This window comes from Rhinolophus hipposideros, assembly GCF_964194185.1.
Source record: "Rhinolophus hipposideros genome assembly, chromosome: 10".
Classification (NCBI taxonomy): domain Eukaryota; kingdom Metazoa; phylum Chordata; class Mammalia; order Chiroptera; family Rhinolophidae; genus Rhinolophus; species Rhinolophus hipposideros.
This window is the reverse complement of record NC_138056.1, coordinates 10,930,885-10,944,252: the sequence shown is the minus strand read 5'-3', so window position 1 is coordinate 10,944,252 and position 13,368 is coordinate 10,930,885. Positions and strand designations below refer to the sequence as shown.

The following is a 13,368-nucleotide window of genomic DNA, read 5'->3' as shown; positions in this document are numbered from 1 at the left end:
GTATGATTGGAGAGACTTCCATTTCTTTTCTTATGCTTCCATTTCCTATTTGTTCCCTTCATGAGGAGACCATACGTGAGTAGCTTTGAGAAGCAGGTCATGCCTGCTCAGTATGGAAGCTGCTAGAATAATGAGAGAAGCACTCAGTTAATTGATCAGATTTGGTTTTAGCAATGACAGTACTGCTAGGAGGTGATATGGTGGGCACTGGGCTCAGACTGGGCTGTATTCTGGTCTGGGTTCTGCTACTTATCAGCTGGTTGAAGCAAGGTGCATGGGAGCCCCACATGCCAAGTCCCTTTCTCCCCTTTCATGGCTCCCTGGCAATGGGGGAAATGTAGGGCTTGGTGGAGTAGAGTTTGAAAACAGCTGATATAGTACAGTTTTTCAGGAAACTTAACGTTAAATTCAGTAGCTAAGAAAAAGAAATTGTATGTCACAATCAATTTGAGTTGTTTCCCTCTCAAGATCAGTGAGATGGGCTGCTCCAGGAACACAGGCTCTGCTCTCTCCAGCACCGCCCTCTGGGAGATGTTGGCAGGTGCGTCCCACGGACTTCCACACCCAGATTAGGTAGCTGTTTAGTAAGTATTGGTGGGTTTCCTTTTCTTCCCGTTTCCTTGTCACACGTAGCTGGAAGTGGAAAGGAAACAACACTCAGCGTCAGCGTGATGCTCGGAGCACGTATTCATCTTTTTATGCCATCAACATATTCATTGCATATAAACTACATCCGAGTGACTCTTTTTGCCACTGGCAACACAGTGATGGGTAAACAGACAGAGGCACTGTCTTCAGGTAGCTTAGGTTGGTGTGTGTGTGTGTGATGCATATTCATATGCATAAACAAATGAATATCTGACTAATGACAGTGGGGCTGTGACAGAAACATCAAGCTGAAAAAGGGTCAGAGAGTGAGGGGAAGTGATGGGAGCTGCATTTTCAGATGGGTGCTCAGAAAGGGCCTCTCTGTTGAGATGGCCTTATGCAGAGAATTGGAGGACGTGCAGGAGGAAGCCACACAGAAAGGTGAGCAAAGGCTCTGAACCTTCATTTAATGCCACCTCCTTCGATCTTTAGACTGGCCCTGCAGATGTATGTATATGCCCTCCATTTGAATATGGCAATGCTGAGACATGCACAATTAAGTGACTTTCCCAATATATGGCTAGTGCCTGATGGACCTAGGGTCACACTTAGCTCCTCTAATTCTAGAAACAGTGCTGTGAACTCGGGGCTGTCTGTGTACCTGAAAGTAAGATACAGTATTGCTGTCTCATTGCACTGAGCAGGGAAGGGCTGTGGGGAGCAAGAACAAAGAGAGCAGGACCCTGGGTTTCAGCAACTGGGCATCTCATAGCCCCTTCTGTCTGTCTCGTGGTACCCACCCACTTCGGTTGCTCATCTTGATTTGGTGGTTATTTTCTGAAATCATTGTCTGGATTTTAATAAGTTCATTTTCCAGTTCCTTTCACCTTTGGGGACAAGTCTCCCAGAGGCCAGGTAGAGAGAACTGAAATGGGGAGGAATCCAGCTTTCTCTAGCTCGTCACGTGGCTGCACAAGCACATAGCTGCAGGAACCAAGTTTTAATTTCCCTGCATGGACCCTAAACTGTTTTACCATATTTGTTAGGGGAAATATTAGCCCAGGGAGCACCATCTTTTGAGGACACCAAAGTAGGCCAAGTTCCTGTGCGGTCTGTCTCCTTATTCAGTGATTGTCCCCTATGACCTGCTCCCATTGGCCGCTTGTTCCCTATGTGTCACTTAGTTGATAAGTTCTCTCAGCCTTGGAGAGAAAGCCGATGTGGTTAATCAGTGCCCCAGGGGGGTACTGAGGCACAGAGAAATTAACCTCACAGGTAGCCAGGGTTGCAGGTGTGCCATTCGGCGAGAGGAAATGACAGAGGGAGATGGCGGCATGGTGTGGGAGGAAAGTGCAGGCTTTTGTGTCAGATGTGCTGATGTTGGAATCCCATCTCTGCCACGTACTTGTTCTTTGATTGGATGCAAGTTATCTACTGTTTCTGAGTGTCATTTTTTTCAATTGTGTGAAACCGAGGAATGACGAGTAGGTCACAGGATCATAGTATTGTTGTGAGGATTAAATGAGATAATCTTAATGCAGCAGAATGTGGCCCATCTTCTTTTTCTTTTTTCTGGAAGGAGGCTCATCCACACATGATTTGAGCACTGAGGCAAGGCTCAGTTCATCTTGAAACTCTTGCCCTGAAAATTATCCTCATTGAACTCATCTCTGCTGACTTAAAGAATTCCATCAGAAATTCATTCTGTTAGGTTAGGCATTGCCCCCTTTCTAAGTTTATTCTTTGCATTTCAGTTGAGAGGTGGTGGAACTGCGATTTGGAGATACCAGGTCATCTATGTGTGAACGTGGTCTTAACCACTCTGCCCTCCTGTTTCTGGGGGACCTCACAGTCTCTTCTCACGGATTTATCTTTCATAATTCTCGTACCCTGGCTTTCTGGGAATGCTTCATTCTCCTCCTGCTGAACTTGGCTTTGTCAGTCAAGGATTACTTTCTCTTTTACCCCGCACACTGTGATCTGACTGGAAAATTGTTTCTTTCTTTCTTTTTTTTTAAAAATAAATATTTCTTTAAACCTTTTAACTTAAAAAAAGAATTTTAAGTGTGTTTTTCCAGGATCCATCAGCTCCAAGTCAAGTAGTTGTTTCAATCTAGTTGTGGAGGGCGCAGCTCACAGTGGCCCATGCGGGAATTGAACTGGCCACCTTGTTGTTAAGAGCACCACGCTCTAACCAACTGAGCTAACCACCACCCTCAGGAAATTGTTTCTTGATCTCACCTGTCCTGTCTTCCTTCTGAGGCCAAATTAACTGTCCCCCTGCTCTGTTCTCCCAGATACATAGCTAACAAACTCATCACGTCCCTTAGGTGTCACTTGAATGCTTCTCTGTCTGCCCCGAAAGATTATGGGCTCTTCAAGAACAAGGCTCATAACCAATAGGCCTGTTGCCTCGTACACTGCTTGACACTCAGAGGCTCCTTGATGAATGCTTTTATGAAGAAGTGGCAGGCATGAAATTCTGGATAAACCACAAATTACAAATTAATAGGTTCAAAATGCTGTTGGCTTCAGAATTTGCTGAGGATTAGATAATTGTGGGATTCTATTTTTCTTTTAATGAACGAGAGTGAATTAATATATATTAGTAAACAAAGTAGTGGGACATTCATTCAATGATTTTATTCATTTAAACCTTTTGAATGTTTTTCTGAACATAACAATTCAATCTTGAGTTAATTTCTTGAGTCTCTCAAAGAATGTGGTTGGGTATCGAGCAGCTGACCCAGTGATCTCTAGGGTCATTTAGTCTAGTACTGGTCTTTTGGAAGTCAAGGAAGGGCCCCCTTGTACTTTATTAACTAGAGATCAGGGTGGGGATGCAATAATGACAACCTTGGCTACTGGGTAGGGTGCAGTTGCTCATGTATTCAATCTATATTTTCCCGGGTATCAGTTGTCCACCTCCTCTCCCTGTAGAACAAGAGACAACAGATAACTGCAGACAGTTAGGCTGCTTGGTGGTGGCAAGATGGTATGTGTGCCCATCTGATAGGGCAACTATAACTTGACACAGTGAAACGCTGTTTATGTTCATTTCACAGTCCAAGGTGGGTCAATGATACAAATGGGGAAATTACAGCCTGTGGGCCAAGTCTAGCGCCAACTTATGTGTGTATGACCCATGAGCTAAGAATGAATTTCATAGTTTTAAAGGTTTTCAAAAAACCCAAAAACCCTAAGAGATTGTGTGCGGCACGCCAAGCCTAGATTGTTTACTGTCTGGCAGAATAAGTTTGATGACCCTGCTTGGAAGGCTGCAGTGTTTTCCTCAGGGATCCAGCTCCTTCGCTTATGTGGTTCCAACTATGCACTGAGCTTTCAGAATCTTTGGAAATTAGCCTGTGAATGGGGAAAGAGATAGTGGGAAAGGTACACCTGTTTCCTAAAAACCTTAGCCCCCAAGTGAAATGCATCACTGCCTGGATGCGAAGGGGGTGGGCATTTATCCCCTGGCTGGGAAGCTGTCTCCCAATAGCAACTCTGAGGAAGGAGAAGCATGAATCTATGCTGTGTGTGTGTGAAATACCCTACTTCTTCACCCCTCCTTCAGCTGTTGAGTAATAAAAGCAGGTTCTTTCAATGTGACTTATTTGGACCCGATACAAACCCCCTCAGGTTCTGGCGTCCTCTCTCTAAGTTACAGATCAGGGAGCTGAAATACCTGCTCTGGACCAGGCCCCATCCTGGATGCTGGGGCCACCTGCTCTGTACCAGAATGTCCCTCAGTATCACCATGGGTCCTGGTACAGAGCAGGTGTCCTGTGTATATGTTGGCCTGAACTGTGTATAAGTTTGGAGGAACAAAGGAAGAAAAAGTCTTTTTCGTGAAGACAGGACCATAAAATCTGAGCTACAGCTGAAAGGACAGGTAAGATTTAGAAATAATAGCAACAATTCATGGATGAGGCCTCCAAGCTAGTAAATTGCCGAGTTGGGGCTTGATCCCAGTTCTGTTTGAGGCTGAATCTCATGCTCTTAATGACTATGAAAAAGAAGGGACATTTCAGAAAGCTGTTCAGTGCAAACTTGCCTGTGTCTGTAACGAGTCAAGTCAAGCAGTGAGTATCTCTGAGGAAGTGCACCTGGGCAGAGTGAGCACTCTTCCTAGGCTGCTGCATGATAAGCCAAATAGCGAAGGGGGGAAATGGATAGGAATTGTGGCCCGAAGTTTCCTGGGACCAAGAACCGTGAAGCATCTGGGACTGCAATGCCGTTTTTCGGCCGGGAAGCCAGTGTTTATAGACCACCCATTGTGGGGATGTTGGGGCAAGGCCTTAGGCAGGGTGAAGACACACGCAGGAACCTGAAGCTTTGTCCTTGTTTATTTCTCATTTTGCATCTCTGCATGCTTTCATTGCCAGGAAATCATGGAATGTTGAAGCCAGAGGGAACCTGCTTAATAATTTATTGGGAAAGAGCAAGGGTTTTAGATTCTGGCAAACCTGGATTCAAATTTCAGTCCAGGCATTTTGGACCGTAGGCAAAACACTATTTTCCTCCAAAAGGATCAGAGATATTAAATAATTTACCCAAGGTTATAGAACTAGTATGTAACTGTTTTAGGTATCTATTATTGCTTAACAAACCACTCCAAAACTTTGTGGCCTAAAATAACCACAATCATTTATTTAGCTCACAAATCTGCAGTGTGGGGAGGGCTCAATGTCAGCTGGGCCAGCTCGACTGGGGGCAGGGACCTATTTCTCAGAAGGCACTTTCACTTGGCTGGCATGTTGGTGCTGGCCGTCAGTGGGAATTCAGCCAGGGCTGAGGGCTTGGGACCCTTATTCCTGCCACAGGGGCCATTCTGCAGGCTGCTTAGGCTTCCTCACATCATGGTGGCTGGGTTCCAAGAAGCAGGAAGAGGAAACAGTTTCTTATAGCCTGGGCCTGAAAACTGGCACAGCCTCACTTCCATCTTATTCCGTTGGCAAGCAGTCACAAAGCCCAGATTCAAGGGCAGTGGCCACAGACCTCACTTTTTAATGGGTAGAGCGTCAAAATTTTTAGGTTTTATTTTGAAACTGCCACAGTAATGGAGACATTATAGTGTCTTATTTAATCCCAAAACGAGATAGGAGTTTGTCTTTTGGGAGTTTGTCTTTTCATATTATCTGTTTTAAAAAATGAAACTATTTAGTGATTCACCCATGGTCACATCTTTCACGTTGGAGCTTGCATTCAAACTCAGTCCTGTGGATTCTCTCTCTTAACCACTGTTCATTCTCTATGCCTAGTGACCACGGCCATCATCTCCATGCTGTACTTGCAACAACCCCTCAGTCTCCATACTTGCCTCAGCACAGCACACTATCCTCATCTGCAGGTCAGGAAGCACAGCTTTGCTCCCCTGCTGAAAACTCTTCAAGGCTTTCTACTGGCCTCACTGAGCTTGGTCCTCTCTCTTAACTTGGTTACTAGCTCTCACGATGTGATCCTAGTTTACTCCACAAGCTTCACAGTAGTCCCCTTCCCTCCATACTCTTACAGGACATTCAACAGGCAAAATTTCCCAGTATTTATTGACCTAAACAGAACGCTAAGTGCTTTAGAGAAGATATCCAATTTACATTTTCACAACTCGTTAGTTCTTTTATATTTGAAGCCAGGTGTGTTTGCTCCAGAAGCCAAGCTCTAACCTTTATGGTAAGATCTGCTTGAAGTTTCTCAAATGCACAGTGTTCTTGCTGGTTTCTGAGACTTTATCATTATGCCTCTCTACTTTGCTATCTTTTTTTTAAAAAATTGAACTTATTGGGGGACAATGGTTAGTAAAATTACATAGATTTCAAGTGTAAAATTCTATAACACATTATCTATATATCACGTTTTGTACTTACCACCCAGAGTCAGTTCTCCTTCCATCAACATATATTTGACCCCCTTTACCCTCTCTACCATCCCCCCTGCCCCTTTACCTTCTGGTAACCACTGAACTGTTGTCTGTGTCTATGTGTTTTTGTTTCTTTGTTTGTCTTGTTCCTTTGTTGCTTTCGTTTTTTTTTACCCCCCCCTTCTTTTACCTCCCCCCACCCCTACTCTGTTCAAGCCATTGTTTCTCAGTCTAGTTGTGTAGGACACAGCTCCCTGGCCCATGCTGGTGTTATAAGCCTTGCGCTCTGCGCCCCCCCCCCCCCCCAGGCAGTCGGTTGCCAGTCGTCGGTAGGCTGCTCACAGTAGCTCACGGCAGCTCTCCCCGGCTGCTGGCCACTTATGCTGGCTGCCGGCCACTCACGCTGGCCACCAGCCCCTCCTGGCAGCAGTAACCCACGGCAGCACAGCAGCCCGGGGCAGCACATAGCAACCTGCAGCAGCCCACGGGCAGCTCATGCTGACCTCCAGCTGCTCACGGCAGCCCAGCTCCAGGGAGAGCCATTGTTCACAATCTTAGCTATAGAGGGTGCAGCTTACTGGCCCATGTGGGAATAGAACCGGCGACCTTGGTGTTAGGAGCACTCCAACAACCTGAGCCACCAGGCTGGCCCTGCTTTTCGTTTTATATCCCACATTTCAGTGAAGCCATATGGTTCTCGACTTTTTCTGTCTGACTTATTTTGCTTAGCATAATAATCTCAAGAGGCGGTATTTCATCTTTTCTTATGGCAGAGTAGTATTCATTTGTGTATATATACCATATCTTTTACCAATCATCTATCAAAAGTCACTTTGGTTGTTTCCATGTCTTTTATCTCACTAACCTATACTTATTTTTCAGGTTCAAGTTTAGACAGCCCCTCCTCCAGGAAGATTTCTCTGGTTCGTCAAGACTGGTTGAGCTTCCTCTCTATTTCTTCCCATAATATCCTGTCTTATTTCTATCTAGCATTTTCCACTTTGTACTGAAATGTCTATTTTTTGTGGACCTCAAAGACTATAAATTCTCTGAGGGTAGGGAGAGTGTCTTGACTTCATTTCCCTCTTCTGAAGTGGAAGATATTTCAGTCCAACATCCTCACAGTTTCTCTTTGAGTTGTCATTATCCATAAGACTATGAGTCTACTGAGCTCTCATTCCCAATATGCAGCCATATTCCCAAAACTGGACCCACGTAACAGAGTTTGTCATGGTGGGCTTTGCTGGGGTGCATGAAGCACACCTCCTCTTCTTTACACTCTTCCTCACGATGTACCTGTTTACTTTGGTGGAGAACTTGGCCATCATCTTGGTGGTAGGTTTGGACCATCAGCTACGGAGACCCATGTATTTCTTCTTGACACACTTGTCCTGCCTTGAAATCGGGTATACCTCAGTCACGGTGCCCAAGATGCTGGCTGGTTTTATTGGTGTAGATGGAGGCAAGAATATCTCCTATGTTGGCTGCCTGTCCCAGCTCTTCATCTTCACCTTCTTTGGGGCAACTGAATGTTTCCTGCTGGCTGCTATGGCCTATGATCGCTATGTGGCTATTTGTATGCCTCTCCGATATGGGGCCTTGGTATCGTGGGGCACCTGCATCCGTCTGGCTGGTGCTTGTTGGATGGTGGGCTTCCTCATACCCGTTTTGCCCATCTACCTCATGTCCCAGCTGACGTTTTGTGGCCCCAATGTCATCGACCACTTCTTCTGTGATGCCTCACCCTTGTTGGCTTTGTCCTGCTCGGATGTCACCCTGAAGGAGACCATAGACTTCCTGATCTCTCTGGCAGTACTCCTGACCTCCTCTGCCGTCATTTCTGTGTCTTATGGCAACATTGTCTGGACGCTGCTGCATATCCGCTCAGTGGCTGAGCGCCGGAAGGCCTTCTCCACCTGTGCAGCTCACCTGACTGTGGTGAGCCTCTTCTATGGCACTCTTTTCTTTATGTATGTCCGGACGAAAGTGGCCTCCTCCATCAACTTCAATAAGGTGGTGTCTGTCTTCTACTCCATTGTTACACCAATGCTCAACCCTCTCATCTATAGTCTTCGCAACAAGGAGGTGAAGGGAGCTCTGAGCAGAGCCATTTCCCTCAAGTATTGGAAAAGTCAATGAGGGGGCAGGTGGGATCCAGTTTTCTGTCTTTGGCTTTAGAAGGAGAGTGGTAAGGACTATAGAATTGTACAGTGGCCTGGGTAGTCAGGAGTTGTGGACTATGTATTAGTTAAAGTAAAATGCTAATCTGTTATAACAAGAGAGACCTAACTATAATGTAGCTTAAAGAATAAAGGAGATTGTCTCTTCCCTGCAAGAGTCTAAGGTGAGTGCTCTAGACTGGTGGGTGGCTCTGCTCAACAGGCATGTAAGGATCCAAGTTCCTTCTATCTTGTGGGGTCAATATCTCCAAGACCTGTGGGCCAAATTCTGCTCTGCACTTGTTTTTAATGACCTGTGAGCTAAGAATGGTTTTAATACTTTAAAATGCTTTAAAACTAAGTACAATAATATTTCATGACACAAAAACATTTTATACAATTAAAATTTCAGTGTCATAAATCAAGGTTCATTAGAACAGAGGCACAGCATATGAATTATCTATGGCTGCTTTAGTGCTATAATGACAGAGTTGAGTAGTGACAGAGACCATTTGCCAACTCCCAATGGAGGATCTTTTTGTTATTTATGAGGCCGAACAATTAAGTTTGCAAACTTGTTGCAACGAAGTTGCTAAACTTTTTTGATATCAGAGGGATTATTCATTATGAATCTCTACCAACTGGACAAACAGTTAATCAAGTTTACTATTTGGAAGTGCTGAAAAGGATGTATGAAAAAGTTAGACCACCTGAACTTTTCACCAACAATTCATGGCTCTTCCATCATGACAATGCACCAGCTCACACGGCACTGTCTGTGAGGGAGTTTTTAGCCAATAAACAAATAACTACATTGGAACACCCTCCCTACTCATCTGATTTGGCTCCCAATGACTCTTTACTTTACCTGAAGATAAAGGAAATATTGAAAGGAAGACATTCTGATGACATTCAGGACATCAAGGGTAGTATGACGACAGCTCTGATGGCCATTACAGAAAAAGAGTTCCAAAATTGCTTTAAAGCGTGGACTAGGTGCTGGCATTGGAGCATAGCTTCCCAAGGGGAGTACTTGGAAGGTACTCCCTTCCAAGGGAGTTAATAAGAGGATTGACTGTAGTGATATTCAGCAAAGAGGTATGAGCACTTTTTCCTGGGATTAGTTCACAAACTTAATTGTCAGACCTCATACATGGTCAACACTGGGTCCCAGTGGACAGGAAGGGTGAAGATGGAGCATGGAGGAGACACACACTGTGTCATAAGGTGTCTCCACTAAATATAGCAATCATCATTTCCACTCATCTGTGTTGGTGAGAAGTTAGCCATAGATCACAACTAATTGCAAGGGTGTTAAACGTAGTCCATAGATAGGCAGCCAGATATTCAGCCACAATTTAGTTACTGTGAAAAAGGAGGAGAAAAAATTTTTGTTGACAACCAGAAAGTCCCCAGAGTCACAACTGATTTTCCATGTTATCCAGGCACTTATCTTCTTTGTACTTACATTCTCTTATTTGAAATATAGAATGATCCTTTCTCTATACTACATGGTTCATTGAAAGTTGATTTAAGATGATCTCTATGGCAAAGTCAACTCACTTGGAATAAGACTTCACAAGACAATTACAATTCAAATACATCCCTACGTGTAGATATTAGGTTGGTGCAAAAGTAGTTGCGGTTTTTGCAATTTTTTTCCCCCCAACCGTTTAAACTGCAATTACTTTTGCACCAACCTAATAGTTGCCTTCCTAAAGACATTTACAATCATTATTTGATTCAAGGAACTATAGTATGTGGAAGAGTAAACTGCTGAGCTTGGGACTGGGTGGGAGGAAGGACAGGTTTTTTGTGACTGTGTTTCTAAATTGGCCAGTAATGAGCAGATTACATGATGTTACCCATAGCATTCCAGTCTCTACCTTCCCCCTCGCCCCTGCTCTGCCCCAGGATCTTAGCAGTTGCATTTTTAATAGTTAACAGAAAGGGCACAGATTACAAGTTTTGAAAAACCATTATTTATTGAATATTTTATCAATAATGTGCTTTATATTCTTTTGGATGACGGCAAGATACCAGAACAGTACAAAGTTGAGAACTTTTCAGAATCAAATATAAGAATTCATCTGAATGAAATAAAAGAAGTAGATACTTTCAGGCACTTGACCTGAGTAGATTTGAACACATAATGAATTTGACTGTTAGGTTGCTGGCTGATAGAAAGAGGGTAAAACATTTATCAGTCAGAGTTCTCCAGAGAAACAGAACCAATAGGAGATGTCTATATATCCATATAGATATATATTTATAGATATACCAGGGGTGCCAAAAAAATGTATACAAATGGGCACTTTGGTCACCGTTGCTCAAGCAGTAGTTCGCCATAATCAGAAGTGTCTGGACGCTGATGGTAACCACTTTGAGCACCTCTTGTAATTGCAGAAGTCAAACCTGACTTGTATTCATCTTTTGTTTTTGGTATATATTGAGTATTACAATTTTAATAGTTTTTCCTTTCTTAAAATGTGTATACATTTTTTTTGACACCCTCTGTAAATAAGAGGATTGGCTCACACGATTGTGGAAGCTGAGGAGTCCCGTGACTTGCCATCTACAAGCTGGAGAACCAAGAAAACCAGTGGTGTAATTCAGTCTGAAATGGAAGACCTGAGAAGCAGGAGCACTAATATCCGAGGGAAGGAGAAGACGGATGTCCCAGCTCAAGTCAAGAGCAAATTTGTTCTTCTTTTGCCTTTTTGTTTCATTCAATTCCTCAGCGGATTGGAGGATGGCCCCGTGTTGATGAGTGCCATTTTCTTTACTCAGTCTATTTACTTAAATGGGAGTTTCTTCAGAACCCCTCAGAGACACACTCTGAAATAATGTTTTACCAGCTCGGCATCCCCGAGCCCAATTAAGTTGACACATAAATTTAACCATCACACATTACACAGTTCTCATTTAAGCTAGCAGAAAGACTTCAATTCAAATGCAACAGGGAGTGATTCCTGGATTTTGAGAACTATGCTGAGAACATCTTTGTGGAAGTATCAACAAAACTTACAATCTTATGTTTCTTGATGAAGAAACCTATATTTTGAGATAAATTACATAAAACGGTAAAAACTCTGAGGCATACTCTTAGAGAGGATCTTATACATGTAAAAGTGAATGTGTCTTAATAAAATCTGATATGAGGAATTAAATTGAAGAAAAAAAAACACCTCTGTGAGTGTGATTATTTACATTATAAAAACAATTACTCCCTTCAAAAGCAGACCTATATACCAGAACCCGGGGCGGGGGTGGGGTGTGCCAGTGAGGTGTATGATATGAGTATCATGCTAAAGTATCGAAAGTGGAAGTTTTAAAAGCCACTGCTACTAAAGATAAATTTTGAAATCAAGTCAGGGAAAATGCATATTTTTGTAAGTAGGGAATTTTTGAGAATATCATTCCATCTTTGGGAGTATATTTATGCATAGAGTGAAACATAGTCATGGAGAGTGCTGGCTTAATATAGACACAGCTTTATTGGTACCCAGAGAAGGTCACAGGAGTAATTCTAGACAGAATTCAGACAGAGCTCTGTAAGGAGTGCTGTTTATGTTGCTTTACCCATTCTGGATATAGGATATTGACTTAATTGTTGGTAATGAACTACCCAGTTACTATCTTAGAGAAGGTCCTTTGGGACTTGATGAGAATGACTTCAGGTACCCTCTGAAACCAGAACTTCACAGTTTGCAGTGTACCATTATGTAACATTGTCAAAGGTTCTGATATGGGTCTACTTCACTGAGGTCCACCTGGCTCTCCTTCTATGTTGCCATGTTCTTTTATCTCTTGTACCTGTGCTGGTATTCTCATTTCTTTTTTCAGGATTTTCAGTCGTTGCTTAGTCCCTTGCTTTTCCATTTTCACACACCAACTCCTTAGCAGTTTATTTTTAAGGCGCGTTTGTGGAAATGCTGGCTTTGACTATGGAATGCTACAGCTCTCTGTTTATCTAAATTGAGTCTTCTTTATCTATATGATTGTTTCCTTTGGTGGCTTCACAGTCATTGGTCTGAATAACACCAGCCATGGCAAGGCAGGATCACTGTAGACTCCTTTTGTCAGGAACTTAAGATGGATCTCATTACCTAGAAATGTGGAGGCCTTGATACAGTTTGTGTAACACCATTCAGCTCCGTCCCTCCCCAGAAAGCAGTCTAGGGGCACTGTCACTTAATTAATGGATGCCCAGTATTTTGTGGGCTTTATTAACATCCTCACACTCTCTTGAGAGTGGAGGGGCTTCATTTGGAGCAGACTTGGCTCCTAGTGTTTGCTGACCTGGGACTGTGACCGTCACCTGCCCTCATCTATCTCAAGACAAGCAGCTAACCAGAGCAGGTTTAGGTTATCTACTTCTTATAAAACAGTCTCTGGTCAGGTTAGGTTGGGAATGTTAGATCATAAGCTCTCCGCTTGTGAGGACTACGTGTTAGCTTGTCTGAAGGCCCCTCCTCAGGAGCTGGTTTGGAGCAAGGGTCTCATAAAAGGTTCGGTTATTCAGCAATGAATCAAGAGATGCAGGTTTGCCTCTGTGTATAATTTTATTGAACTATTTAAAGGTACTTGTTTATCTCTTACTATGAGCCAGATACTATTCTAAATGCTTTATAAACATTAATTTATTCCTCATTAACAACCCCACAAAGTTGGTGCTATTATCCCCCTACACATGAGGAAGCTGAGGTATGGAGAAGTAGCTTGCCCAAAGTCATGTAGCTAACTAAATGGCCTAGCTAGGCC

General features: G+C 43.4%; 1 protein-coding gene across 1 annotated transcript; it reads left to right on the top strand.

Moving 5' to 3' along the window:
• Window positions 1-7,630: 7,630 nt before the first annotated feature.
• OR6Q1 (olfactory receptor family 6 subfamily Q member 1) lies at window positions 7,631-8,584 on the top strand (the record flags this gene model as incomplete). The annotated part of the gene is made up of 1 exon (XM_081062405.1): window positions 7,631-8,584. The coding sequence occupies one exon, from the start codon at window positions 7,631-7,633 to the stop codon at window positions 8,582-8,584; it is 954 nt and encodes a 317-aa protein (XP_080918531.1).
• Window positions 8,585-13,368: the final 4,784 nt, after the last annotated feature.